We start from the raw sequence: 27,725 nt of genomic DNA on the forward strand, positions 1-27,725 counted from the left end.
TGCAGAGTGCAGCAAGGACAGAAGCAGGAAGTTACATGCGCTCCATGAAGTTGGAAATCCTGGGTCGGAAATTTGAGCTGGAATCCCTGAGTTAAGCTGGAGTTCTCTGTCTAAAGTACAGAGAAGCCCTCTAAATCAGTATCTCCTCACGCTCCAACATCCTCTCTGCCTGACACTAATCACGCTAACCTGCTGCACATCCTGTCCAGCTCCATCTCTGATTAGTCAGCTGATAGAGGTTTCTTCATGTCCAGCCTCACATACAGCTCACGGTACGCGTTTCCTTTCCTCTGTTGGAAGGATTCACCACTGTTGTGTATTTGTGACTCGCTAACATACTGCAGTGTTTATAAGTGCAAAAAAACAGCCAGTGTAAAATGCTTATATCTCCGTAGTGACCGGTCAGGGGCTGCACGACCTTTGCTCCCAGCTGCTCTTCCTGTCCTACAGATTATAAAGAAGGGAAACAAAACCACGGATGCAGGTTTCAATAAACATGTGCAAATATATTTTCATTTCATGTCATACAAACAGTGATAAAAGTGTGAATCATTAGCAAAGTTAACAAGTGAACAAACATCAGAGACCAAAATGTACAAAACGTGCCACGTGAGCAAAAACGTGGAACAGTGCATGGTATACTTGGAGACAGGAAACAGGAAGTTCATCATGCTACGCTTCAACACGTTAACTGCATCCAGAGGTTAATAAAACACAATCAACACGTTCTCTTACAGGCCAGAAATATTATGGTCAAAATAAAGATTATTCAGTGAGCAGGTGAATTATTATATACACAATATGAGTGAGCACAGCTTCCAGTATATTCAGGAGTGGAAACTGCATAAAGTTTCTATTCATGTTCTGGAAAACACAAAAGTACAGACATGTCAGCAAAACAGCTAGTATTCCCACAAACAGGTTCAACCTAAAGTCTGGCCACGTTCTCAGCAGTTCTCGGCAAATTGAAATGTATCTGCTGATATTAATGTGCGTTAAGTTTAGTGAGACTCTGTATTAGCAGGCAGGTGTTTACTCGAGGCTAGAGGCAGAACATCACACGAAACCACCGTTTCTAGATTTTTCTATTATTTTTACACACAAATACATTTTTTAAAAAGACACAGTTTGGTTTAACTATAATGTTTCACATGCCTGTAAACGTCACTTTCTAGGTTATCAAAACATAATTCCAATTCAAATCAATTTGAAAATCACGCTGTCACAAAAAAACACCAAATTTGCGTCGATCAGATGTGACGTGTTCGGAGCCGCACCTGAGATTTGATGACATGAAGACAAATAAATAGAATCAGACTGTAAATCAGATGATCACTGAAATCTAAAAGTTAGAAAAAGGTAGCAGATAATTTTACAGTGATATAAACCTGCTCAGATTAAAGCCAATATTTTAATGCACAGTCTGAAATGTACGGAAGAGGATTAGGGACACTGGGAAAAAAACTGGCACGTCCTGTTTTTTTCTTTTCTAGAAATCTGAGGAAAAAACTGAGAAAAAACTTCTAACTTTTTTGTCAGAATTCTGACTTATTCTCAGAATTAAAGTGATTAAAGAGATTAAAGTTTAAAGAGATTAAAGTTTAAAGATTATTCGGATGAAAAAGTTTTTTTTCTCAGAATTCTAGAAAAGAAAAAAAAAAGACATCCCCATTTTTTTTTTTTTTTTTTTTAAAACAGTGGCCCTATTCCTCTTCCGTACTAAAGAACATATAACTGTCCTAATATTTAAAGTTAGGAATGTCTGTTCACAAAGGAGATTTTCTGTGACATTTTGTACATATCTGAATTTCAAAACGATATCATTTGTGAAACTGTTGGAAAGCTTAGTTTATAAATTAGCTCTTGAGCTAACAGTTAACAGTCCACTCGCTGCTAAAAGGCTGACAGAATATTTACTTTGGTTATTATAGTAAATGAACTCTGGGAATTCTGACTCAGTATGTTAGTACTTTGGTAAATAAACAACTTTCAGTACAAAAAAAAAAATTTCTGTTCCAAGTTAGTTTTTTTCAATCTCATCTAACATATCAAAAGTTAATAAATGTTGCCATAAACTATAAATCAACAATTAAAAAGGCACAAACTAGGGGACTGTGAACCCGTTGCCATGGTATTTCAATAATCAATATCTAGTAGAGAAAAAAAAACTAGCCTATTATCCTGCAGCTAACAGATCACTAGCTAGCAAACATGGCCAGAAAATAAACAAATATTCAGTTAAAAGAATTAAATGCAGTCTTCTAAAACTGTTGCGTCAGTATTTTTGCGACTACACAGAAAATTATTTTGAAGTAGAACAGTGCGTCAAAGTAAAACTCCCTGCTTCTTCATTCGGTAGTGTGCTAATAGCTAATGAGCACACGTGTATTAATATTTTTCAAGCTAATAGCTCATTAGTAAGCTTACTAGGTGTGTTGAATATTAATTTAAATATTGCAGTAACTTTTAGAACAAAATATTAGCTAGTGCTTGATAGCTAACATTTAAAGTCTTTAATTAGCATAACTTTAGGTTACGCTAGCTTTGACTGTAGCACATAGTGAGTGTACTAGCTTTAACTTTGCGCACTAACACGCATTTAGGCTCATGCTAATAAGGTAAGAACTGAGGCTGGTCATTTTATGAATGCATATGTTAAATACATTGACTCCTTTTTAATCTCAGTTTAATTGAACACATCGTTCTACTTTAATTTCTTTTACTGTAGCACACCAGAGCTAGCTGTATAAATAAAGCTGACGATTACGTCTGTAAAGACTTATCTGAACTTCACAAATCTGCTGGTTAAACAAAGCAAACATACATAAAGCATTTCTTCACCTGCAGGACAACTTCAGTCCTTTTGTTTTGCTGTACATGACCACATCCTGACAGTGTGTCATGGAAAACCTACATTCATCTCTCACTTTATTAGGTACACCTGTTTAACTGCTTGTTAGCTCAAATGTCTTATCAGCCAATCACACGGCTTAACCCAGTGTGCAAAGATGTGGTCGAGGAGACCTGCTGAGTTTCAAACTGTGCATCAGAATGGGTAAGACAGGTGATGTGTTGTTGTTGGTCTGAGTGTTTCAGAAACTGCTGTAACTGGGATTTTCCCACCAACCATCTCTGTGTTTACAGGGAACAGTCGGAAAAAGAGGAAATACCCAGTGAGCAGCAGTTCTCTGGGAGAAAATGACTTGTTGAGGTCAGAGGAGGATGACATAAAGGCAACAATAACTCAAACAGCTGCTTGTTACAGAGCCGTGTATAAAGAAGAGCACCTCTGAAGCTGCTGGTGTGGTGGCATCGTTTAAACCCCACAGCCTACCTAAGTGTTGTTGCTGACCATGTCCAACCCATCTTCTGATGGCCGCTTTCAGCAGGATAACACACCGTGTCACAAAGCTCAGATCATCTCAGCCTGGTTTCTTGAACATGATGATGAGTTCACTGTACTCAAATACTGAGGGAAACCAATGTTTCAGCCCAAAATCTCATTCCAGTGGATCACCTTTGTGATGTGGTGGAATGGGAGATTCTCATCATGGATGCAGATGACAAATCTGCAGCAGCTTTGGGATGATGTCATGATGATGTCAGGTTAATATGAACCAAAATCTTACAGGAATGTTGAGACATGAAGAATTAAAACAGGAAAAAGGGCGTCCAACCTGTTACTGCAGAGGTGTACCTAATAAAGTGACCAGTGAGTGTATTGGTGGGCTTTGGGTGCAGCTTGGTTCCTTGTGTAGTGCTTTAAATGAAACGGGGTCAAACAGGGCTAGACTGGGTCAGACTGGGCACGACGCTTCAAGGAGGTACGAGTCGTTAACTTTACAAACTTTAATCAACTCTTTAGTCTGATTGGAACATTCAACTCCCACACTCTTTAGAGGACTGTGGAGTGGACTGCACCACCAAGTCATACATCAGCTACAAACATCTGAATATTAAAGGAGACGAATTCTGTTTCCTGTGACGAGTTAGAGTTTGAAATACAGAGGGAAACAAAAGCTTCGACAGTGAGTCAGCTAACAGAATAAAGGAAGTACAAGCCAGAATCACTGGGAGCTGCTTCCCAACAGGCTTCCAGAAGCTGGCCAATCAGAAGAATGTGGGCTCATAGGGAGGGGGGCCTTAAAGAGACAGAAACAAAATCGGCTCGTGTCGATTAGAGGAAGATTAATGTGCCACTGTGTGTCATGTAAAGCTATTCTAGTGGAGTCCAGGAATAAAAATGTAGATGAAAGTGGTCCCTTTTAGGCCAAACCTTTTGTTCCCTAAAACAGAGTTTCTAAACCTGAAACATTTTTCACCCCCGTGTTTTTATGCTTTATAAAGTTATTATAATATTAGGTGATATTTGCTGTGTGTCACTGAATTTTCCGTGTCCTGTGCACTCCACACACACAAGGTGATGAAACAGATGCGTGTCCAAATGGAGTAAATACTGCAGTATAATAAGAATACTCATCCATGGGGCCATCAAAGGATAATCCTGGCTTCCTATGGGGGTTTGAGACAATGACACGTTGATCTGCTCAGGTTTATGTTTATGTATGAACTCTGACTGAATTACACACAATTTGAGGCAACCAGGTGTTTTACAGCAACCACACTGGGCTCTAACAGACACACTGATTTATCGTTGCTTTTATCACCACTCAGGTCCAACCAAACTACCACATGTCTGATAACTACCTGCCCAGTTAAAGAAAAACAAACACAATCCACCTGCAACACAGGTGAGGTGAACAAATGGAGGGTGTATTCAGGTCTGGATTGTGGAGGCATTAGTGAAGTGTGTTCAGGCTAAACCAGGACGATGAGTTGCTCTCTAATCAGACGTCGCCCTGTGTTGTTCAGGCTAACCCAGTCTAGCTTTGCCCAGTTTAGTGCAATCTAGAGTCTTTTAGTGTCCAGTCTATTCTCGCCTTGTCAAGTCTAGTTTATCTAATCTGGAGAATAAAAAAGCCTGAGCCAGTCTGCGCACTGGCCTACAGATCCCAGTCCAGCGCACTCTGCTCTAAGCAGCCACGCAGTGGTTCGGTCTGCGAGACATGACGTATCCTCTCCTGCAGACGCAGCGGTACGAGCCGTCGGTGTTCACGCAGCGAGCGTTCACGCACGGGTACTCAATCCTGACGCTGTCCTCACACTCATTTACATCTGCAAACACACACACACACACACAATCAGTAATTCAGTACTGGAAATCTAACATATAAATGTGATTCATCAAGCCCTGGTCACACAGCAAAGGACGACTGCCTGGCAACTGCTGGTTGCTAGGGGGAAATGTGAATCGGGTCTCTGGGAGTCTGTGATTGAGGCTTTAACAGTTTAGCTTCTTCTTTGCTGTCTCATAGTGATCTGTGCTCTTCTCTGCAGCCTTACCTATGCAGGTCATAGTGGTCATGTCCAGCTCGTATCCTTGGTAACAGTCGCAGGTGTAACCCTCTGCAACACGAATGCACCTGCCGTTCTCACAGCCGTGCAGGATCCCACAATCCTCAGCTGTGCTCAGGCTGGCGTATGACTCGTAACGCCCTGAGAGATGAGAGAAGGAGAAAGCAGGCTTCACTGTGTTGGTAGTTTCAGGTAGTTCACCTGCTGCTCACCTGGCCTGACCCGGTCCACCTCGACCTTTGACCTCAGCACTGAAGCAGCGCTTTATGTTCACACGTTTTTATATTTTTCTTTGCATTTTAAATAAAAGTTTTGTTTCTGGACTCACTCTCATACAGCCTCCTCGGTACCCCTCCTCCTCCGCTCCTGTCGGTGAAAGAAGGGAAGGGCGGCCCCGGCCTCCACGCCCTGTCCTCCCCTTCCTCCTCTGTCTCCTCGTAGCGCCCTCCAGGCAGCGGGGCCAGGCTGAGAGGAGGACTGTCGGGCCTGGATGGTGGAGGAGGCAGGACTCCAAGCCCAATGTCAGCTCGTGGGTCCGGAGGAATGCGGAAGGGAGGCGGTCTGGACTGGGAGCTGTCAGGAGGCCCGTAGTCTCCCTCGGAGTAGTAACCAGTGCTGTGACACACAAACATCTGTTAACGTAACCTGATGATTATTAGAACAGCGACAGCCATGAGTTTGGTCTCACCTGTACTCAGGCCTACGATACGTTTCATCTGGCAGGCTCCCTCTGAAGCCTGACCTGCTGCCCTCTGCTGGAGAGTAATCGTCATAGTCGGAGCGACCGTAGTCTCTGCCGGGAATCACAGGGAAGTAGTCGAGTCCATAAGGAGGCAGGTTTGGAGAAGCTGAGTTCATGAGGAGGAACGAGAAAGTCAAATTAAACTCGACTTTAGATTAAAACTCAAAATAAAACTGAGAAATGTGAACAGTTTTCTGTACCACTCCCTCGTCTTCGACCCGCTTCCGTTTCCGAGTCCGGATAAGTCGCCGGGAAAAGAGGCGGAGGAGGGAACGAACTGCACATACTGGCATACCCCTCTGTGGAGAGACGAATGCCAGTTAATCTGTTAAATATGCTACAAGGTCATCATACCAACTGATGATATTTGGATGTTTAAACTACAGCTGTGACCTCTACATTGAAATTCATCTTTGGGCTTCCACAGGGGGTGACAGCAGGAAGGCTTCCCAATTCAAATTCCAGTTTAACAACTTTAACAACAACAAAATTCTTCTCCTGTAAATGTCACCGCGTCGGGGTAATGGCTTCAAAATCTACAACACTGAATACACACGGCTTTGGAGCTTTTGTTGATTTCTGGAGGTATAAAAACAATAAAACCTCTCGACGTCTTCCTAACAGCCTTCCTGAGGAGACACCAGATGTTTTTATAGTTTCCAGTGGTTCTTTTGTTTACCTGTGTCGGGGGCAGGACAGAGGGCGCAGCTGAACCCCCAGCCCTGCCCGTACAGACAGCAGCAGTCTGTGAAGGTGATATGAGCTCCCATCAGAACGCTCTGACACACCAGGCCTGTCGTCACGTGCTGCCAGCATATGGACAGGTTCTCATCTGGAGAGCATGAAGAAGTCAGCACCAGAGCAGAGAAAGCAAAGCAAAACTGATGGCAGGAAGCTATTCATATAGTTTCTCGACTTTTGTGTGAGTCTGCATGCTGCGTCTGCCTGTCACTGTGCTGCTGGAACACCAGAGTTTCCGTGATGATGGACAATAAAGGATATTTCTATTATTTCTAGGGAGGAGAAGTAGAAGCAGGAAGCTCAGGTTTACCCTCATTGAGGTCGGAGGAGTTGACACAGTTTCGTTGGGTGTCGTCGAGGACCAGAGGAGGCTGACAGCTGCAGTAATACGAACCAACTGTGTTCACACAAATCCCTCCCACACAGCTCTCCTCTTCACACTCATCATGATCTGACACAAACAAGGAGGGAAAAAAACTTTATTGACACAGAAATTCAAATCGGTTTGAGCAAATTAAGCTGCTGAGCTTCGGTTCGGCGTACCAACACACTCCAGCAGTGTGCTGTTGTAAACGTATCCGCTGGAGCAGTAGCAGCTGTATCCCGGGATGTTGTTGACACACACGCCGTTCTTACACACCTCTGGATGGAAACGCTTACACTCATCCACATCTGGCAACAAAGGCACGAAAAAGGACACGTGTCTCAAAGATGTTCTCATTCATGTCCGCTGTACCTCCCTGCAGCGTTGTGACGTACGGATTGTTACTGATCCTGTTTTTTACAGTCCAGACTTTCTGAGTCTGAGGGTTTTAAAAACACTCTTATACCTTCTGGGTTACTAATTCCCAACTTTCTGAAAACACAGCAAATATCTGAAAACATATGGAAACGGTATCTGTGCCGACCGGACATTCTGCGACCCAGTAACATCATCAGTCAGGAAGTGAAATGCAGTGGGGTCAGGGTTAAAGAGGTCTGTCTGTGTTTGTACCTCTGTAGCTGAAGGCTCCTGGTCCTTCTGTAACATATCCATTCCCACTGGGACACAGAGTTAGAAACTCAGCTGCAACACAGAAAGACTTTATCAGAAAATGAACCAAAGCGCAGCTCTGAAGTCCTGATAGGTTGATAGGTGGCCTGCATTCACTATACACACAAGCTTTCCCACCTGTGTATGCTGTAGGGCAGGGGTGGTACTGGCAGCCCAGCCCCCAGCCCTGCCCCAGTGTGCAGCAGCACTCCTGCTGGGTGGTGTTGGTGGCCAGCAGGCTGCAGGTTCCCCGCTCTGCCAGGTTGTAATAACACTCCCTCAGCTCGCCGGGACGAGCCTGAGGAAGGGGCGGCAGCATCGGAGACAGCTCCACCACACTGGCGTGGAAAGCGGAGGAGGAGGTGGTGGTAGAGGATTGGCGGGCACGGACTACGTCTGTTTCTGAAGAAAAATGAGAATATGAAAGTTAAATTAGCATCTACCAAACAGGTTTGGGTGTTTGGCATGTTTTAGCTTTTGTTCAGCGAGGTCATCTTTGGCGACCATCACCGGTTATTTCAAAATACAGTTTTTCCTGTAGCCAGACGTGACCCAAGATATCAGCTAATGCTATCAAGCTTGGTTAGCATGCTCCAGGACACAGACCCAAGAATTTCACTGAGCAGAACCAGAGCTCAGACCTCTTTAGTACAATAACCTCACAGTAGCCTTTTTATTGATCCAATAATTGCATCAAAAAAGCTCAAACAGCGCAAACACAGAGGAGAGGTTCAGTTCAGGCATGCTAGCTAGCTGAGGTGAAGCCTAGCAGACAGCTAGCAGCTACAGCTACCATCCACCTGTCAGTCAAACAAGGCCAACTTTAAGCCTTAATAAAATTAGTCAGTTCAGTTCTAAAAATCATTCCCCTCTCATACTGTTGTTAAGAAGGGGTAACTTTTGTTAATTTCTGTTTTAAAGCTGGATGCTTTAACAAGGAGACTGACTCACTACAACCTCAAGTGGCTATTAGAGGAATTGCAGCTTTTGTTGGCAGTTGGGGAAAAGAAAGACCAAGGATCGTTATTCCATCTTCAGCAATGGAAGAAGCCCCCACAGCAACAACATCAGCAACAACAGAGATGAAAATCTTATTAACGGCATGGGGCTGGGATGGAGTTGGGTTGTGGCTCGTGTGAGCAGCAGCAGCTACACAGCAGCCATGTAGTCTCGTATGTGTTTACCTAGAGCTGCAGCGTGGACGCACCGTCTGGCCGCCGTGTCGTAGCTTTGACCTGCCTGGTCACATTCACACATGAAGGACCCCTCCACGTTCTCACAACGAGCTGAGCCACACACACCCGGCAGAGACACACACTCATTCACATCTGAAAGACACAAACGCATAAAGTAATTTCATTTCATTCACATAAACCTTTTTTAGATTGTTTTTGCAGATTAATCCATTAAAAAAACAATAATCTCAGGCACACGTCCAAATTTTGGGAAATAACACAAAACAAGAAAGTTAACAGCAAAAACGAACAATAATGAAACTGATAAAAAATGCTTGTCTTTGCGGGGCTGCTGTGACTCCGTGCCTGGGATCACCGTAATGACCCTAATATCATTGAAAAGCGCAGCGTCGCTGCATTCAGGAAGTGTTGGAATTCTTTCAATTGAGCAAATGGTTCAGGAGTTACAGATGTTGAAAACACCCATCTGATCCTAGCGACAGGTTAGGCTTTAGAGGGTCAAACATTGTGATGCTGAAAAAAAACATTTGTAGGATCCAAAGTCTTAAAATGTCTTTTTGTATTTTTAGACCCAAGAACCCAAAAGCCTTGAATCCTCACACTTGTGCTCTAACACGTACCCACACAGGTCTTTCCATCGGCGGAGGAGGTGAAGCCTTGGTCACAAATGCAGCGGTAAGTTCCAAACAGATTCTGACAGTAGGCGTTGGCGCCGCACACTGTCGTGTTGCCACATTCATTAATATCTGATTGAAAGAAGAAACGAGAAGGAAGTCAAGTCCATCCGTTCATCCATTTTCTACGGCTCGTCTGGCCTAAGCAGAGATGAGGCCTCCCTCGTTTGTTCTAAGTGGATGCTGAAGCGTCGGTGACATGTGCTCAGACTCACCTTCACAGATCCCAGCGTGGTTCACCTGGTAGCCTGGCTCACAGTTAGTGAGGCAGCTGTAGGAACCAATGGTGTTCTCACATCGCTGTGACCCGCAAATGGAACCACCGGACAAGACGCATTCATCAACATCTGAAAGAGACAGACAGAGGTCGTTAGACGTCAAGGTTCACAGCTTTGGATTGGCCTTAAACGTCAGTAATATAAACTTTGATTCACATGAGGCCAACACTTCCTATGGAGCACCTCAGGGTTCAGTACTGGGTCCAGTTAAGATATATGAGTAAGTATGTGCAGCTCGTTGTACGTTTATAAGACCACTGCTGGTCAGATTACAGAGACTGTATGGAGAAGAGCTTTGAACCACTACACGATGCACCTCATGGAAACCCATGAAGGCTTTGAATACATCGGTCCTATTTTAATTTCTTTCTTTGGCTGACAGGAAATCAAAATACTTATTTTAATATTCTTCTTCTATTTGTTACGATTCATTTATCAGTTTATCTGTTCGTCTATTTTTTGGATGGTACTGGCAGCCACGAGGAGATGGATACAGGCTGCAGGGTCATGACCTAATTAACAGGTCAGGCCTACTTAAACTGGGCTGAAGGTGTCACACTTGTGTGTGTGTGTGTGTGCGCATACCAAGGCAGGCAGTCCCCTCGGGGTTGGTGGTGAAGCCGATTTGACATTCGCACTGGAACGAGCCTTCGGTGTTCACACAGCGACCGTCCGAACACACCCCCGCCTTAACACACTCGTCCACGTCTGCACGAAGACACGAGAAGACAAAACTGAAGAGCCACAAACAGGCAGCAGCCGAAGGCCTGCAGAGCATCTCACGCAGCATGCAGTGATGTCTGCGGGCTCTGCAGGCCATCGCTGACTGCACAGGTGTAAAAGATTTTTGGACCTGACTGTAATATATCCGACACAACAGCTCCGACATCAGTCCTGCTTTCCTGCGACGGTCATGAGGCTGCTGTAGTATTAAATGAAATACTTAAACATCTGAATACGGACGTGCGCACAAACCCAAAGAAGCGTCCTGATAAACGTTCCCCGTTTGATCGGCGGGACTCACCGAGGCAGGCCGTCCGGTTCTCACTCGGCGTGAATCCCTGCGAGCACACACACGTGTAGGATCCAGGCGTGTTCACACACTCTCCTCTGGAGAAACAGAAATCTCCCTCCAAACACTCGTTAATGTCTGAGGACACACACACACACACACATTAAAATGATCTGTTTAACGCACCGTTCTGTACGAGGGCGCCTCATCACCACCCACACCTGGTAAAGTTATATTTAACTAGCAGAGAGCGACCTCACCTCTGCACTGCCTTCCCAGGCTGGAGGTTCGATACCCGGGCGCACAGTCGCACCTGAACGAGCCGACGGTGTTCACACAGACCCGCTCTGCCTCACACACCCTGCCGCTCGCACACTCGTCTATGTCTGCAGCACAGAGAGTGACATCATCATTGATCGCACTGTCGCCAAAGTGCTGCTCATAGGGGGTCATGTGATTGTTGGGTTTTTCTCTGTATGTATTAATGTAGGATCTACTGTACAATATAAAGCGCCTTGAGGCCACTGTTGTTGTGATTTGGCGCTGTGTAAATAAAATTGGATTGAATTGAATTGAAAATTGATCGGCCTTTCCTGACTGATTTGCTCAGAGGCTCCGCCTTCTGCCACTGCAAGCTGAGGATGGACGGATGATGAAACGGTGATGAGTCTAAACATAATGTTGATTTCTAAACAGGCTCAGCTCGTGTGTGTGTGTGTGTGTGTGTGTGTGTGTGTGTGTGTGTGTGTGTGTGTGTGTGTGTGTGTGTGTGTGTGTGTGTGTGTGTGTGCGTGTACCTGTACACACTCCATCCACGCTGTGGTATCCCTGCCGACAGTCCACACACCTGTAGGAGCCTTCAGTGTTCACGCACCGCTGACCGGGACAGGAGTCGCCGTCCTCACACTCATTTATATCTGCACACAGAGTGTGTGTGTGTGTGTGTGTTTAGACATCTTTGCGAGGACAGAAACTATACTTGTGGGGACCAACAGCCCTTACAGGGACAAAGTCCCCAAGAATTTTACAACACTTTTAAGAATCTAATTGTGGTTTTAGTGTCAGGGTTACAGTCAGGTTAGGCTGAGGGTTAGGGAAAGCACGGCAAGGAGATGTCCTCACTACGATATGAAAACGAGTGTGTGTGTGTACCTGTGCACTGTCTGTCGGTCAGTCTGAATCCTGCTCTGCAGGAAACACATCTGTACGAGCCCACAGAGTTCACACACATCTGCCCGGGACACTGAGATGGCTCTGCACACTCATCCACGTCTGCACACACACACACACACACACACACACACACACACACACACAGTGACGTCATACAAACAAACTAACATTTACATCACTAACTATCTGTGATGTGTACCTGTGCAGGTGTTGTTCTGGGGCTTGTAACCATGGTGACAGACACAGCGGTAGCTCCCCGGCGTGTTTTCACAGCGGCCGTTGGAGCAGGGATTCTGACGACACTCGTCGACGTCTGAAGGCACAGCGGGAAAGAGGAAACGTAAACAAACGGGAACGTCAGCGAGTTTCAGCAGGAAGGAAAGGTTTTTGGTTTTTCAGTCACTGACAGTTCAGGATCCATTTTTTAATAAAAAAGAACAAAACAATTACAAACAGAGAAACAAGGTTCAAATATGCTGTTTTTTTAAACACGTGGGCGTCCTCTGTAGTCCTGCATTTAACCCATTCGCCCAGCGCCCGGGAGCAGTGTGTACCTCGCTCAGGGGTACCTCAGGATAGCCGTTCGGTGGATTTGAACCCCGACCTTCTGATCATGGGGCGACCGCTCTACCTTCTTAATTACATGTTAGTATTGTTTTTAAATTTTTGGGATACTTTCATAGTTTACAAACATTTTCAAATATTTTTTATTTTTATTAGAGCTCAGCAGCATCTATCACACAAAACAAAAACATTCTGATGCACTATTATTTTACAGATACTTTATTTAATTTAGATTTTATTCTATATTTATCTTTTCACATTTTGACTTTTATATGAATATATTTACAGAAATCTTGTCATTTTCACAAGTATAAGTAACATATTTACTAATATCTATTCAGTTTGGGAAAACATGAATATTAATGCTTAAAGGCTTTGTAATAGTTTGTAACCATAATAATTGAACGGCAGGACGACAGCGTCTGAATGAAACAGCAGCTGAGAGACGTTTTTATAGAGTTTACTAAGAATTCTTTTCTATTTTTCAACTATACTGCTAATTGTAAAATTGTATTTTCTAATGAAAAAAAATCAACTAGATGTTTTCATTGAACTATTTAAATTAAAAAAATAATTATTAATATATTATAACATATTTGTTTACCTCTGCAGACGTTGTTGAGCAGTCCGTGTCCCGGCGGGCAGGAAACACAGCGGTACGAGCCCGGAGCGTTCACACACTCCTGACCCGGACACTGCAGAGGGTCGGCACACTCATCCACATCTGACACACACACATCAGTGATGTCATTTATAGCAGATTTATCAGTCAGTTTTAGACAGATGATTAAGGCCAGCTGTCTTCTGATTGGCTGACTGACTCTCTATGACAACTCTATGACGAGTTGAAAAAACTCCTGTAAACTGAGTGTTTAGAGCAGTCTGCACACGTTTAACGTGAGAGTGCAGCTTTTCTGAACCGTGTGAGGCTGTCTGGAAGTCATCTCTAAAATAGAAATGAATTAAGCTGAGCCATGGCGGCCCTTTACCTGTGCAGGTGTTGCCAACGAGCCTGTAACCAAGCCGACAGATGCACCTGTAGCTGCCCGCCGTGTTGTCACAGCGACCGTTAACACAGGGATTCTGCCGGCACTCGTCGATGTCTGAGGAGCCAAACAAACCTTTACTAACATGTTCTGATTTATGCCAATTTTTCCAACATTTCAATAAAAAGGTTCCAGAGTTTTATTTTCTGCCATCATGTTTTTCAGTCATATTTTCTGTGATGTGGTTACATAACTCGTGTTTATGTTGTGATCTTAAAGGTCCAGACTGTGCAGACGTGCTGAAGCGCCTCACGGCTGTCACCGGGCAGGAAAACAAACACGAAAACGCTTTAAAAAAGACAGGAAGTGGCCGTCACCTTGGCAACTGGTCTGCTGGCTGTTGCTTCTGTATCCAGATGGACACACACATCTGTAGCTTCCAATGCTGTTCACACACTCTCCTACTGAACACACAGCTGGAGACTGCAAACACTCGTTCACATCTACACACACACACACACACACACACACACACACACACACACACTATTATCATTATAAAAACATTAAAAAACAACTGAACAAATACAACATTCAGTTTCTGTGTGTACATATACACAAAACATGTTTGGAAACTATCCACGGAAAAGACAATAAGGAAAATATTGAATGTAAAATAAACAAAATCTATTCAAATTATGTTGCATTTGTTTATTTGTAAAATAAAAATTACTGTTATTGTAAAATATCTGTTAAATAATGCAGAAATATTTTTCTATAATAAACATGATGTGATACAATATGATGACTTTCAATAAGTTCATCTTTATTTGTTTTGATATGTAGTAACTGTTACTGCTACAGATCGTATTGTTACAAACTCTCAGTCAGCTGACATTTTCAAACAGGGCTGAAGGATTCACGTGTTCATATCTCACCCTGGCAGTGTGTGTGCTGCGAGCTGAGCTGGAAGCCCCGATCACACACACAGGTGTGTTTCCCACCTGGCTGATCCACACAGCGGCCACGGCCACACACACCCGGCCTGCTCTCACACACGCCTTGTACTGCTGCACGCACACAGAAACATGGCGGTTAAGGTTCGTCACCCGCCGAGCGTCTGCAGCTGACCTCAGGTCAGCGCTCTCACACATCAGATCATTCACATAAACACACCTTTGATCTTTCATTCTGCACAAAGACAGTTTTATCAAACGGATTCTGCTTTGATCTGAGTGAACTTTTTTCTTTTCAAAGGACGGAACAGATGAAGAACGTCCTTCCAACACGCCGTCCTCTCCGTCCAGTACTCACTCTGAACTCTGGGGGGCGTCGGGCTCACAGCCGGTCTGGCTTCCAGAGGGAGGTCTTCACTGGGTCTCGACCCACGCTCGGGGCTCTGCGGCTGGGCCGGAGCGGGGAGGGAGTCCCCTCTGGATGGTGGCGGATCGGCCCGATACACTGAAGAGAAACGATCAGCTGCTGAGAGCAGAAACAACAACGACAGGTCAGTTTGTCTTCAGCAGCTCCTTCCTCTCAGACTGACACAATCATCTTCATCAAACCAAGGTGCAGCAGGTAAAGTTTTTTCATAAACGCTGCCAAAGACTTCCTGCTTAGTAGATGCAGTTTTTATAGAAAAAGCTCTGCTAAGATTTTAACGAATCACTCAGCCTCGATTCAAAAAGCAAAGGAAATTAATATCAAATATAATAATAATAATAATAATAATAATAATAATAATAATAATAGTAAATTTTATTTAAAAAAGCACCTAAGACACCCAAGGACACTTACCAATGTACCACTTAGAATAAAACACATAATAGAACAACGACACAATGAAGAACAATAAAACAAAAGCACAAGATAAAATGAACAAAGTAGGTTCACAGTGAATATGCAGATTTGAACAGATTGGTTTTGAGTTGAGATTTAAACTGGGGGAGAACCAGTGTTTCTTATGTCTGGGGGCAGAGAGCTCCACAGCCTGGGAGCAGAGCAGCTGAAAGCTCTGCTTCCCACGGTGCTGAGGCAGAAGGAAGGTACAGCAAGCTGGACAGAAGAAGAAGATCGAAGTGAGCGGGCAGAAGAGATCGTGCTTAACAGGTCAGACAGGTAAGGAGGAGCGAGGTTATAAAGGGCCTTGAAGGTGAGCAGAAGTTTGTCTGAAATTTCACTGGGAGCCAGTGGAATTCCCCCAATTTTGGGGGGAGACCATGCAAGAGAAAATCACAGTAGTCAATGCGGGAGGTAACAAGATTGTGGACAAGAATGGACGTAGACTGGGTGGAAAGAGAAGGACGTAATCTGTTAATGTTGTGTAGATAGAAATAGGCAGAACGGGTGAGATTTATAGAAAAGTGAACTGTCTAGATGACACCGAGGCTCTTAACCTGAGGAGAAGGGAAAACTGTGGAGTTATCGATGGTGAGTGAGAAATGGTTCGCCTTCAGCAGGTTGGATTTAGTGCCAATAAGGAGGATTTCAGTTTTATCCTCATTAAGCTTAAGAAAATTAGAGCTGAACCAGGATTTTAATTCAGTGAGGCACTCTGTCAGGGAATAAGGTGGGAGGGAGGAATCAGGTCTGCAGGAGAGATGCAGCTGGGTGTCGTCAGCAAAACTGTGAAAGTGAAGATCAAATTTGAAGAAAATATAAAAGTGCAATAATAAAAAACAGAGGCAGAGCCAACTCACAGTGTTCGATGCTTTTATATGCTGCAGGTTGTTGTAAATCATGTTGTGTTCATGTTTGTGCAAACGTGTGTGAAAAGGCTTCTTTAACATAACCCAACAGCTCTTTAGTGCCAAACGAGGATTCTGCTCTAAATCTGACCTCAGATCTCCCGAAACCGTCTCACTGTCTGTAAAGTTGAAGTAAAACTGTTGCTGGTGTTTATCGATGATTCCGAAAACAAAACTTCGCTGTTTTGCTACCTTGGCTCCCGGCGGACGGAGGCTGAGGTCTCAGTTGTGTTGAATCAGGTCGGCTCTGCGAAGGCCGGGTTCTGCCCTGGGTGGCCGAGGTGCCAGCACTGCCAGGCTGCACAGGCCTGGAGGAGGACGAGGACGAAGAGGAGGAGGAGGCGGGAAAGCCTGTGCCTGGGTGGGGCTGAGGTTGGGGCTGGGGAGGACTGGGTCTGGTCCCAGCTCCTGTGGCACTGGAGGTACTCGCTCCACCAGAGGGAGGGGGTTTCAGTAGAGACCCGGACCCCGAAACAGGACCTGCAGGGGGGGGGGGGGGGACTCAGGCTCATCACACTGACTAACACATCCATCTTTGTTTAAATCGATCTGCAGGTGTAATCTTAATCAACCAGGGATTTTTTTAATCCTAAAAAAACAAATCGTCTTCAAACATGACTTAGAAACAACCAAAAACAAAAAACAAGAGTTCATCTGAAACAGAGTCAGAATGTAGCTGTAAATGCTGCAGTGTAACGGTGACAACATTAAATACGAGTTTAGGTTCAGTTTAAGAGGAGCTCAGTCTGTCAGCAGCTGCTGTTTCATTTATTAACGTCATTAATAGGAAAACTGGTTCTCAGGCAGGCTGTGAACCGTTCGTAGACGATAACTTGTGTCAACTTTAAAGTTTTTAATGCTGTCATAATTTATTATTATTATTGTTATTATTGATCATTAAGGTGGAGCAGACCCAACACTCCCATGACAGAAGCATGAGCAGCCGGTGTGCAGGATGCTGTGTGCTCAGCAGGTACCCTGGTTGTCCTTGTTGCTGCCGTTTACCAGCACAGCTCCGCCGCCCCCCTCCAGTTTGCTGACTCTCTGGTTGAATTTAAGAGTTGAAGGCGAGTATTGGTAACCAGGACCAGCGGGACAGATCTCCTTAAAGGCCACTGAAGGAGGAGATGGAGGGAAGAGAGAGGACACACCTGAAAATTCACCTGAAACCAAATAAGCTCAGTCGTGACGTCGTCCTCCTGAACCTACCTGAACCGAAGTACGGACACCTCTGGCAGTCAGGTCCCCAGGCTTTGCCGACCCGGCTGCAGCAGCAGATCTGCTTGGTGATGCTTTTGAGAATAGGCAGAGAGCAGGAGGACGGACCCAGACCTGAACCCAGGACCCGGTAACACTGACCCTTCTCCTCAGAAATGACACTCTGGGCTGAGGAGGACACACAGGAAGGAGGGGGACTCGTTACACAGATGATCCACCCCAAGCTCGGCCGGGACCTGAAGCAGAGCGCTGCATGCAGAACAAGTACATGCTGTACCCCGACCCGTTCGGTTTAAATGACACAGGAAGAGATTCAACACAGACGTGGCAGGTGATGCAGGAACGGGAAGCTTTCCGACGACACAGAACATCAGCAGGCCGTGTCAACAGATCTAAATTCAGATGGAAGTTTAACCACCTGCAGACATGGCTTTACAAGGATTTCAACCTCAGTAACCTCCCATGCAAACATCTGGATCATGGCTTCTATCAAAGAGGACACGAGTGTTGGCACCGCTCTGATATGGGCGCAAATTCTGGGTCTGAAAAATGAAACCGACACTGAAGTGCTCCAAAGCTGCATTCTCTCTACTGACCAGCAGGGGGCAACTCCTAAAAATGAGTAGATGAGCACGAAGCGTTCCTTCCTAACCAAGACAGTTAGGTTAGGAAGCTTCATCCATGCCTGCTAGTTAGTGTTCAGCAACATCCAAGTAAAATCCAAGAATTTCACTCATTGAAACTGGAGCTCTGATTCGTGGACAGGTTGTTACTACAGTAACCTCACAGCAGGTCACATGATGTCATTTAAAATGCTCCAAAAGGCTCCAACAGCACAAACACGGTCCAGAAGTCCAGTTCAGGTGAAGCTAACAGACAGCTACTGACACCTGTGCCACCATCCACCTGCCAGTCAAATAGGCCACGCCCCTAATAATGCACACTGTAAGCCTCAACATTATCCAAACAGGTGAGTTGTGCAAACATTCTTGTTATGAAGGAGAAAATTATCTGTAAAAACCAAACAGTTTATCAGTGTATCAGGCTGTAAACGTGTTTATTTCTGCTCTAAAGCTTCAACATGTGAGTCTGACTGACTCACTGCTGCCTCTGCTGGACGTCAGAGGAACTGCAGCTTCATTTGCTTCAGTGTTGGCTTCATTTTTATTCTGCTTTATTTCTTTTACAGGAAACAGACTCTAGACTGTGGGGAGGGAGCTGCTCCGAGGGGATAACTCAGCCCAGTAAGCGCAGGTTAAAACACAAACAGGAAGTAGAACAATAGAAAAAGCACAGCCACTTTGCTGCTTGTCCAAGTCAAACAAAAAACCTTCAATTTGACAAAACAATAATTTGGATATAAAAAATATTTCCAGGAAAGGATAGAGATTGAAAAACACACAAATCCAAACCAGACACACTGTTAAAAAAAAGTAAAGCTTTGATTAGAGCGCTGTCATCAGTTACCGGGTAGACCAGCATCCTGAAGCTCCTCCTCCTCTGATTCACTGAATGCCGGTCGGAATAAGCAGAGCACCGGTCAGGCTTCACAAAAACCATCTGAGCACTGAACCTCTCCCTGATGTTCCCCAAAGAACAACGAGCAGAACAAAGATTTAAAGTCGACCTTTAAAAACGCAGAAGTCCTCTCATTATTCCTGCTGAAGGTCTGAGCCCCAGTCCGATGAATCTCATCTTCAGATTTTCAGAAAAGCTCAGAGTAAATCAGCATTTCTTTGTAAGAAAAATTGTGTTTAGAACATCTTTAAACTTCAAAATACAGCAATGCTGTATTAGCCCAGTGTAACTTTAATACCTGAGTGGCTGTTTGAAGTTGAAATCAGCCAACACTGTGTAGCTTGTCTAATAAACTACACAGACACTGTAGTAATAATTTGTCCTGCGTTATATTATTTTATCAATTTCAGTTTGCAGGTTGTCTGTGTGTCCTAGACCGGGTTTGTGAGTAGACTCCTGTGGTATCAAAGTGAAAATCTTAAGTGACATCATTACACTCGCCAGTCCAGCCTTTTACACCTTAACACAAAAATGGCTGTGATGCTTTTGAACAGAACCTAAAGTTAAAGCTGAAAGTCTGCAGTGCAGTTGCTGAGGTGGTGCAGGGAGCCAAATCCTCACTGCCCACTGTGTTATAGCTATAGTAGAAATTAGAGTTATTTCCAGCTGTGCAGCAGCTTCAGCTTTTCTGTACTTTGATGGCGCTGCACAGCTAAACTTTGAGAAGTTAATAAAAGAGAGACGAGCCAACCAAAGTCCGGGAGAAACTTGGAGAGCTCAGACGGATTCAGGAAGTCCTGACAGGAGTCGGCGTCATTCCTCATTTCATTCCCAAGCCGGCGGCGGCGGCAGCGTGCATGTAAATGTGCGTTACTTACAGATGCAGATTCCATGTGAGGCGTCGAGGATGAACCCCAGCCTGCACACGCAGCTATAGCTCCCCCTGGTGTTCACACAGATGCCGTTCTCACACAGCCCCGGCTGCAGGCACTCATTCACGTCTACACACACACACAAACACTTCAGGCTTTTCTCAGCTGTCAAAGCGATCAGACGTCAAACGTCCTCTAAGACACCGTTTATTTACTTACGCCCGGATCCCGAGTGGGCTCATCAGAAAACTGATAAACTTTTTAAAGATGGATCAGTCCTCTGGTCATAAATAAAGAAATCCATTGCATAGGAAACATGGAGACTTTAAACAAATAGTCACATGAAGATTTCTTCATCTTGGAAGCAGTTCAGAAGGTCAAGAGCTGAAGATCGTACATTTGGTAGCTGACAGTTCGTTGGTATTATCTTTATGTTAATTCTGATCGATGTCACTTTTGTTCACGCAGTAAATATGTTTTTTATCGCTAATGTCTAAACAGACTGGAATATGAAGGAAACCAATAAGAAGAAAATCAGAGGAAAACAGGGCACCTTTTATAAACTTCTGACTTTAAAAGCAGTTACGACAGTTAGTTATGATTTTTTCTCCAAGAAATCTGTGTGTCGAGCTAAAGAGATTAATGACATCTGTGACCATGGCAGAGTAACTGTCCATGGCTGAATCATCACACTGAAGCCATTAATGCTAATATCAGCCTGTAGAACTACAGTCTAAGGTTAAATTAGGCAGTTAAACCTTTATTTGTTACAGCTCAGATTAAACACTGCATTTTTGGTTTCTTTCTACTAAAACTTTCTGATAAAATGTTGGTGGAAGAAGTTTTAGTTCCCTTTGCAAAGACGAACAAAGCTCAGTATAAAATAGATTAAATAAGGATTATTTTACATATTAATTCGTTAAAAGCAGCCACTGTAGTGTTGTTATTCCTGGATTTATTTGTAGTTTGATGACACATATCTGCAAATGACCACATGTTGATCCGATTTTGTCCTATGATAAGATTATGCCGTGTCATCGGCATAGTATTGTAACTGACCAGGGCTGCTCTGAGTATTTTTTGTACAAGTTTTGAAAACAGGAAGGCATATCTGCTAATTATTCCTTTATGTAATATTTTCATAACAATTATTCAGGCACTACGTTAAGCTGTCAGCCAATCCCGTGAAAACGTTAATTTTACCAGCATTGCTTCTTCTGCTGTGATTTAATGACAGAACAGGAGTGGATGGACCTGCGTACTGATCCGTTTTTCATTTAACAACAGAAGTTCACATTTAGGAAATGAAAAGAAAGAACCTTCTCCGATTGATCGTTTAGTTTCTCTGTTGTTTAAAGAACAGAATATTTCCACCGCCTGTACGATTACAACCGCCAAACTCACCGACACACTGCGTTCCATTGGCTCGCTCAAACCCAACTGGACAGCTGGCATCGCTCTGACCTAACAATGATCAATAACCAAATACACGGTGATCAATCACCAATTCTTGTGGAATAATTATCTGATCACATACTTATATTTAATGTTTGCTAGGAGAGAACACAAAACACAGTTCTGCACTGTTTATAAGAAATATATTACAAATTAAATTATTTATAAGAAAAAGGTTGTAAGATGTGCCACCGTGCTGCCTAATGTAAGATTAGGCAGCACGGTGGCACGGTGGTTAGCACTGTTCCCGCACAGCAAGAAGGTCCTGAGTTCAATTCCACCATCAGGCCGGGTCTTTCTGTGTGGAGTTTGCATGTTCTCCCCGTGTTTGCGTGGGTTCCCTCCGGGTACTCCGGCTTCCTCCCACCGTCCAAAGACATGCAGCTTGTGGGGATAGGTTAATTGGATAATCCAAATTGCCACTAGGTGTGAATGTGCGAGTGAATGTGAGTGCGAATGGTTGTCTGTCCCTGTGTGTTAGCCCTGCGACAGACTGGCGACCTGTCCAGGGTGTACCCCGCCTCTCGCCCTATGACAGCTGGGATAGGCTCCAGCGCCCCCCGCGACCCTGAAAAGGATAAGCGGAAGCAAATGGATGGATGGAGGTTGTAAGATGAACTCCCCAGAGTTTGTTACATTAAAGTCAAATTAGGTCAAACAGAAACACCAGGGGGCGCCATCACAAAGCCAAAGCTATAAACCAGGGGTGCCGAACTCGAGGGCCGGTGTCCTGCAGGTTTTAGATCTCACCCTGGGTCAGTTCATTACCAGGAATCTGGAGAACTTCAAGACTTGTTGAGGAGGCCATTTAAATAAACCGTGTTGGATCAAGGACACATCTAAAACCTGCAGGACACCGGCCCTCGAGGCCTGGAATTCGACACCTGTGCTATAAACAGCTTTTTAAAGATCTTCTGGTCAGTTTTAATGAACCGTGACAAACATCAAAAATCGTACCAGTTGTGTGTGTGTGTGTGTGTGTGCGTGTGTGTGTGTGTGTGTGTGTGTGTGTGTGCGCGCATCCAGGCCCTCTTTTCTGTTCTTTAAAGGTGTATGCCGTCATTCTTTACAGGCTGGTGTGAAGCTGGATGCCAGCAGTTGAGCTAACATGATTTCCTGAGTGTGTGTGTGTGTGTGTGTGTGTGTGTGTGTGTGTGTGTGTGTGTTTGTAAAGCCTACAGTCCCACAGTTGCATTCCTTTACTGTTAGTCAGCTCTAAAAGAACAAGGAAGCCCGATTACTTACTGTGTGTGTGTATGCATCTATGCTTGTGAGGACACACTGCTGGGTTCTCACTTTGAGGCAGACCTTGGGAGGCCTGTTAAATGGTTTGGACCTGATTCGATTTCAGTGTTGAAATCATGATGTTTCAGTTACGGAAACTCAGAAGGCATGTATTAACTACGGTCCCCACAAAGACAGATGAACAAATGTGAGTGTGTGTGTGTGATGAAGTCCAATAGTTACATAAGCAGCTACTGGTGAAATATTTCCCAAATATTAAAGTCATGAAGTAGCAGACCCTCACTCACAGAAAAAGTGTTAGTATAACTGTGCTAGTCTAGGTATCTTTGTGAGGACCTCTATAAATTCGAGCCTAAGTGAGGACATTAGTGAATAGTGAGGACTTCTTCTCTTGCAGAAAAAAGGAGAGCTTTCGAAAGACCTCTTTTATGACACCTTTGCTTGCTGACCCTAAACCACTAAATCAAGCCGGTGTAATGCTGCAGCAACACGTGACTTTACATAGCATGTGGCCGTCAGCTTTTCACATGAATGTCGGTTTCAAACTCCACTGCTGGCCCCTCACTCTGCCACCTTTCTACCTTTTACAGAAAAAGGCGAGGAGGAATAACAGTGCATTGTTTTAATATTGATGGGTCATTTTCTTTTGGTATAAAACACTGCAATGACCACCAGCATGAAACAGATGTCATACTATAATATTCTTGCTTGGACCAGGGAGTGTAAAGGAAGAGTTAGTCAAACCTTCAACAGTGCACGTCTGGGTTTACTGTCCAGGGATAAAGTTAGCTATGGGAACTTTTTTAATTACCAGAAGGTTTTGGGGCCTAATTTAATGTCTAAAGCAATAATAAAATGTCAGACATATAAAAGTCTTCAATGTTTTCTGACTGATCACAGTGAGGTCACTCAAGGTAGGTTATGGAAGCCTGAGTGGACCACACAGTGTGTTATGTTGTGTTATATGAGTATTGTGTGTATTTTTGTATACCTGTGATCTCAGGACAGATGACACAGTCATCGATGCCCCAGGCCTTTCCGATCCCTCTGCAGCACATTTCCTTGCTCCGAAGGCCAGGAAGAGGAGAGCTGCACTAAAAACAAACACAGTCCAGGATAAATCTGATGGACCGCAGCCATGCTAACATCTATCAGGCTGGACTTTCATCAAAACAAGACACAACAATATGCATCGTGTAGCAACGGGATGATTTAAGGACTTCTTTGTCATTTTAAAGGATGTAGGACCATGTGTTTGCATTTTCTGCTTTTTGTAATCACATTAAAGTTGATCTATTCAGTATTTCCTTACTTCCTGTCATATGTCTCCTAACACAGTGATAACTCGCTAAATGATGAGGTGTATATGTACAAGCTTTCAGACTGTTTGTTCTACTCTTGGATCCCTATGATGTCATAGACAGCACTTATCCCTAACTTGGGTTCAAGGTCATGCTGACTTTGCAATCCAGCAGTGACAGAAAAAAAACAGCCTATGTGGGGTAAAAAGTGCCGAAAAGGTTGTTTTTTGTTTGATGTGACAGAACACAGTAATTATCCACCTGACAGTCGTAGAAATCTCCAAACATGGAACATTGAACAAAATCCATGTTAATGGGTTAAAAACTAAGTTCTCCTTTGAAAACCTGGTATTTTGTGTTCATATTTTGCCACCCACCTGTCCGTCTTGAACCTCTCTGAAGCAGTACTTAAAGCCGGACTGCTGGGTGTAGACGCTGTCCCCTCTCACAGTCTGGGCCAGGACTCTGCTGCCAGCAGGAGCCGGAGCACCTGCTGACCCTGAGGAGGAGGAGGAGGAAGAGAGCGTCCGCAGGGTGGGAGTGAATCCAGACACCTGGAACAAGAAGATTCAACTTACCTACGAGCAAGTGAATGCAAAAGACTACAGGCATATTCAATGAAAGGGTTAAAAATAAATGAATAAATTACATTAAACTTGATCTGTGGTTAAAATTTTAAAACTCCTGCAAGAAATTAAGACGACTGTTTAGATGTGCGTCTGTCAGTCGAACCTCGGATACAGGAGGAACAATGTGGTTTCGTCCTGGTCGTGGTGCTCCCAAGGATACTGCACAGGAGTTTGCCCACCAGTCTATATGCTCTTTGTGGATTTGAAGAAGGCGTTCGACTGTGTGGGATTCCTGTGGGAGTTGCTTCGGGAGTATGGGGTGACTAGCCCATTGCTATGGGCCATTTGATCGTTATACAACCTTTGCAAAAGCTTGGTCTGCATAGCCGGCAATAAGTCGGACTCATTCCTGGTGGGTGATGGACTCCGCCAGGGCTGCCCTTTGTCACTGCTGATGGCCTCCAGCTCGCACTGGAGCAGTTCCCAACCGAGTGTTAAGCAGCGGGAATGAAAATCAGCACCTCCAAATCTGAGGCCATGGTCCTCAAAAGGGTGGAGTGCCCACTCCGGGTTCAGGGACGAGTTCCTGCCCCAAGTGAAGCAGTTTAATAATAATAATAGTGGATTGCATTTATATAGCGCTTTTCAAAACCCTCATAGCGCTTTACAATGCCACTATTCATTCACCCTCACACACTGGTGGAGGCAGCTACAGTTGCAGCCACAGCTGCCCTGGGGCAGACTGACAGAAGCGAGGCTGCCATATCGCACCATCGGCCCCTCTGACCATCACCAGTAGGCGGCAGGTGAAGTGTCTTGCCCAAGGACACAACGACTGAAACTGTCCGAGCCTGGGCTTGAACCGGCAACCTTCTGATTACAAGACGAACTCCCAACTCTTGAGCCACGATCGCCCTGTCTAAGTATCTCGATGCCTTGTTCGAATGATGCGAGAAGTGAGCGGGAGATCAACAGACGGATTGGTGCTCTGGCTGGTCACGAGCTGTGGGTAGTGACCGAAAGAACGGGATCACAGATACAAGCGGCGGAAATGGCTGGCCTCTCCCTTAGAGATAGGGTGAGAGGTTCTGCCAATCCGGAGGGGCTCAGAGTAGAGCTGCTGCTCCTCCACATCGAAAGGAGCCAGTTGAGGTGGTTCAGGCATCTGACAAGGATGCCTCCTGGGCACCTCCTGGGCACCTCCTGGGCGAGGCATGTCCCACCCCTCCAGGGCAGACCCAGGACACGCTGGAGAGATTATATCTCTTGGCCGGCCTCAGAAGGCTTCGGTGTTCCCCCCGGAGTAGCTGGAGGAGGTACTTAGGCTGCTTGCCAAACGACATGGCCCCGGATAAACGGAAGAAGGTTGATGGATTTAGATGTTTTTAAAGAACTTCCAAGAAATTTTTTTTTAAATAACTAAAGAATTCTATATTTAAGAAAACAATTGTTTCAAATAAAATCAAAGATTTAAATGATAAAAAAAATAAATTATATATAGATGTAATATAATTATTATTAATTATTAAAAATGTAATAAAAGATCATTAAAAGATTTAAAAATTCCAATTGTAAAATTTAGAGATTATTAATAACATGTAAAATAATAAATCTAAGAACAAAACAGAATATGTGGAAATATAAAAATATGTAAAAGCAGATGACATAAATGCAAAAACTGAATATTAATGTTTATGAAATATCTACAAAATGAAAAGCTTGTAAAACCTCGATGACTGTGAGAGAATATTATTTAAATGCCTGTGGCCAGTAATAAACAAAGATATTTACAAAACTATAAGAATGTAAAAATACAAAAAACGAAACAGCTGTTCTTTGTTTTATCAACAGCTTGAACAAAAAGTTTATCATCACATGATGACTGACAGTTTAATCGTCCAATCAGAGAAGCTGTTAATGTTCTTACCTTCACCTGGTGGACCTTCACGTTGGCCTCAGGGGGGTGCTGAACTCTGACCTTCACCATGGGCCCGCTGGGGGCTGCACGTGAGTGTGAACATTAAAGGATAACTGCAGTGAGGCACCATTCACAATAGCAACAAATTACCAATGGAAGCCCGAAGCTGCCAAAAATGTATCAACTAAATGACCAATGACAAACGAATAAAGATATTATTACATATAAACATAATAATGTCAGAACAAAACTGAGCAAACTAAAACAGAAATAAATAAAAATCTGTAAAATATTGAGATATCAAGAAATATTTTTAAAAATTCTATATTTCTAAACTCCAAAGAGTTACACAAAAACGTCATAGCCACCCACAGACACAGTTGGGGTTAAAGGTCACAGGTCGCTTACCTCCAGCAGTCATCGTCTCTGCGTCCCGTCCTAGCGGCAGCAGGAACTCAGACCGAACCAGCTCCTGATTGGATGCCATGGCAGAGAGGAGAACGGGCTTGACGATCTCATTGGTGGAGAAGGCTGCAGAGGAGTCTGTGGGTGTGACAGGGATCTGGCAGAACTTCCCGGTGAAGTTTGGCGGGCACAGGCAACGGTCCTTCTGCAGACAGACTCCGCCGTTCTTACAGAGCAGAGGACAGAGGACTGCGGGAGGCAAACAAACCTGCTTACTTATCTATTCAGTAAATAAATACAATCACAGGTTCATGATTCCTGTAAGCTGTTTACAGAACAACAGCAGTAAAATCTGTCAAATTAGGAAGAGCTCACACACAGGCTAAGGATCGAAATAAAAAATAAAGTACCAAAAGCTTCAGTTCCTTTAATGGACAGCAGAGGCAGCAGTGAGTCAGTCCCCATAGACTGCCATGTTAAAATAACACCTCTACGCTGGGAGGATGCTTGTATTAATTGTATTAAAGCTTAAAGTTGAATAATTGAGTGCGTGGCCTCTTTGCCCAACAGGTGGATGGTGACACAGGTGGCTGTAGCTGCTAGCTGTCTGCTAGGCTTCACCTGAGCTGGACTTCTGGACTATGCTTGTGCTGTTGGAGCTTT

General features: G+C 44.2%; 1 protein-coding gene across 1 annotated transcript in view; it reads right to left on the bottom strand.

Annotated features, from left to right (window-relative positions):
• Positions 1-481: 481 nt before the first annotated feature.
• Positions 482-27,725, bottom strand: part of LOC120738423 (latent-transforming growth factor beta-binding protein 4-like) — a 58,888-nt gene continuing 31,644 nt past the window's right edge. The window contains exons 6-38 of the mRNA XM_040039642.1: positions 27,066-27,311; positions 26,667-26,740; positions 24,548-24,724; positions 23,861-23,963; positions 21,574-21,633; positions 20,176-20,298; positions 17,771-17,947; positions 17,539-17,676; positions 16,754-17,041; positions 15,129-15,296; positions 14,753-14,884; positions 14,192-14,317; positions 13,818-13,931; positions 13,433-13,552; positions 12,464-12,577; positions 12,244-12,363; positions 11,889-12,008; positions 11,352-11,477; positions 11,104-11,229; positions 10,665-10,787; positions 10,017-10,148; positions 9,748-9,873; positions 9,116-9,259; positions 8,070-8,333; positions 7,893-7,964; positions 7,442-7,570; positions 7,209-7,349; positions 6,837-6,989; positions 6,358-6,456; positions 6,104-6,263; positions 5,744-6,030; positions 5,404-5,556; positions 482-5,175 (exon numbers count right to left, since the gene is read on the bottom strand). Coding sequence (XP_039895576.1) covers positions 5,033-5,175; positions 5,404-5,556; positions 5,744-6,030; positions 6,104-6,263; positions 6,358-6,456; positions 6,837-6,989; positions 7,209-7,349; positions 7,442-7,570; positions 7,893-7,964; positions 8,070-8,333; positions 9,116-9,259; positions 9,748-9,873; positions 10,017-10,148; positions 10,665-10,787; positions 11,104-11,229; positions 11,352-11,477; positions 11,889-12,008; positions 12,244-12,363; positions 12,464-12,577; positions 13,433-13,552; positions 13,818-13,931; positions 14,192-14,317; positions 14,753-14,884; positions 15,129-15,296; positions 16,754-17,041; positions 17,539-17,676; positions 17,771-17,947; positions 20,176-20,298; positions 21,574-21,633; positions 23,861-23,963; positions 24,548-24,724; positions 26,667-26,740; positions 27,066-27,311 — 4,778 coding nt within the window. The 3' untranslated portion in view covers positions 482-5,032. The remainder of the gene's footprint in view (positions 5,176-5,403; positions 5,557-5,743; positions 6,031-6,103; positions 6,264-6,357; positions 6,457-6,836; positions 6,990-7,208; positions 7,350-7,441; positions 7,571-7,892; positions 7,965-8,069; positions 8,334-9,115; positions 9,260-9,747; positions 9,874-10,016; positions 10,149-10,664; positions 10,788-11,103; positions 11,230-11,351; positions 11,478-11,888; positions 12,009-12,243; positions 12,364-12,463; positions 12,578-13,432; positions 13,553-13,817; positions 13,932-14,191; positions 14,318-14,752; positions 14,885-15,128; positions 15,297-16,753; positions 17,042-17,538; positions 17,677-17,770; positions 17,948-20,175; positions 20,299-21,573; positions 21,634-23,860; positions 23,964-24,547; positions 24,725-26,666; positions 26,741-27,065; positions 27,312-27,725) is intronic.

Source organism: Simochromis diagramma, unplaced genomic scaffold (assembly GCF_900408965.1).
Source record: "Simochromis diagramma unplaced genomic scaffold, fSimDia1.1 OVJJ01000031.1, whole genome shotgun sequence".
Taxonomy (NCBI): domain Eukaryota; kingdom Metazoa; phylum Chordata; class Actinopteri; order Cichliformes; family Cichlidae; genus Simochromis; species Simochromis diagramma.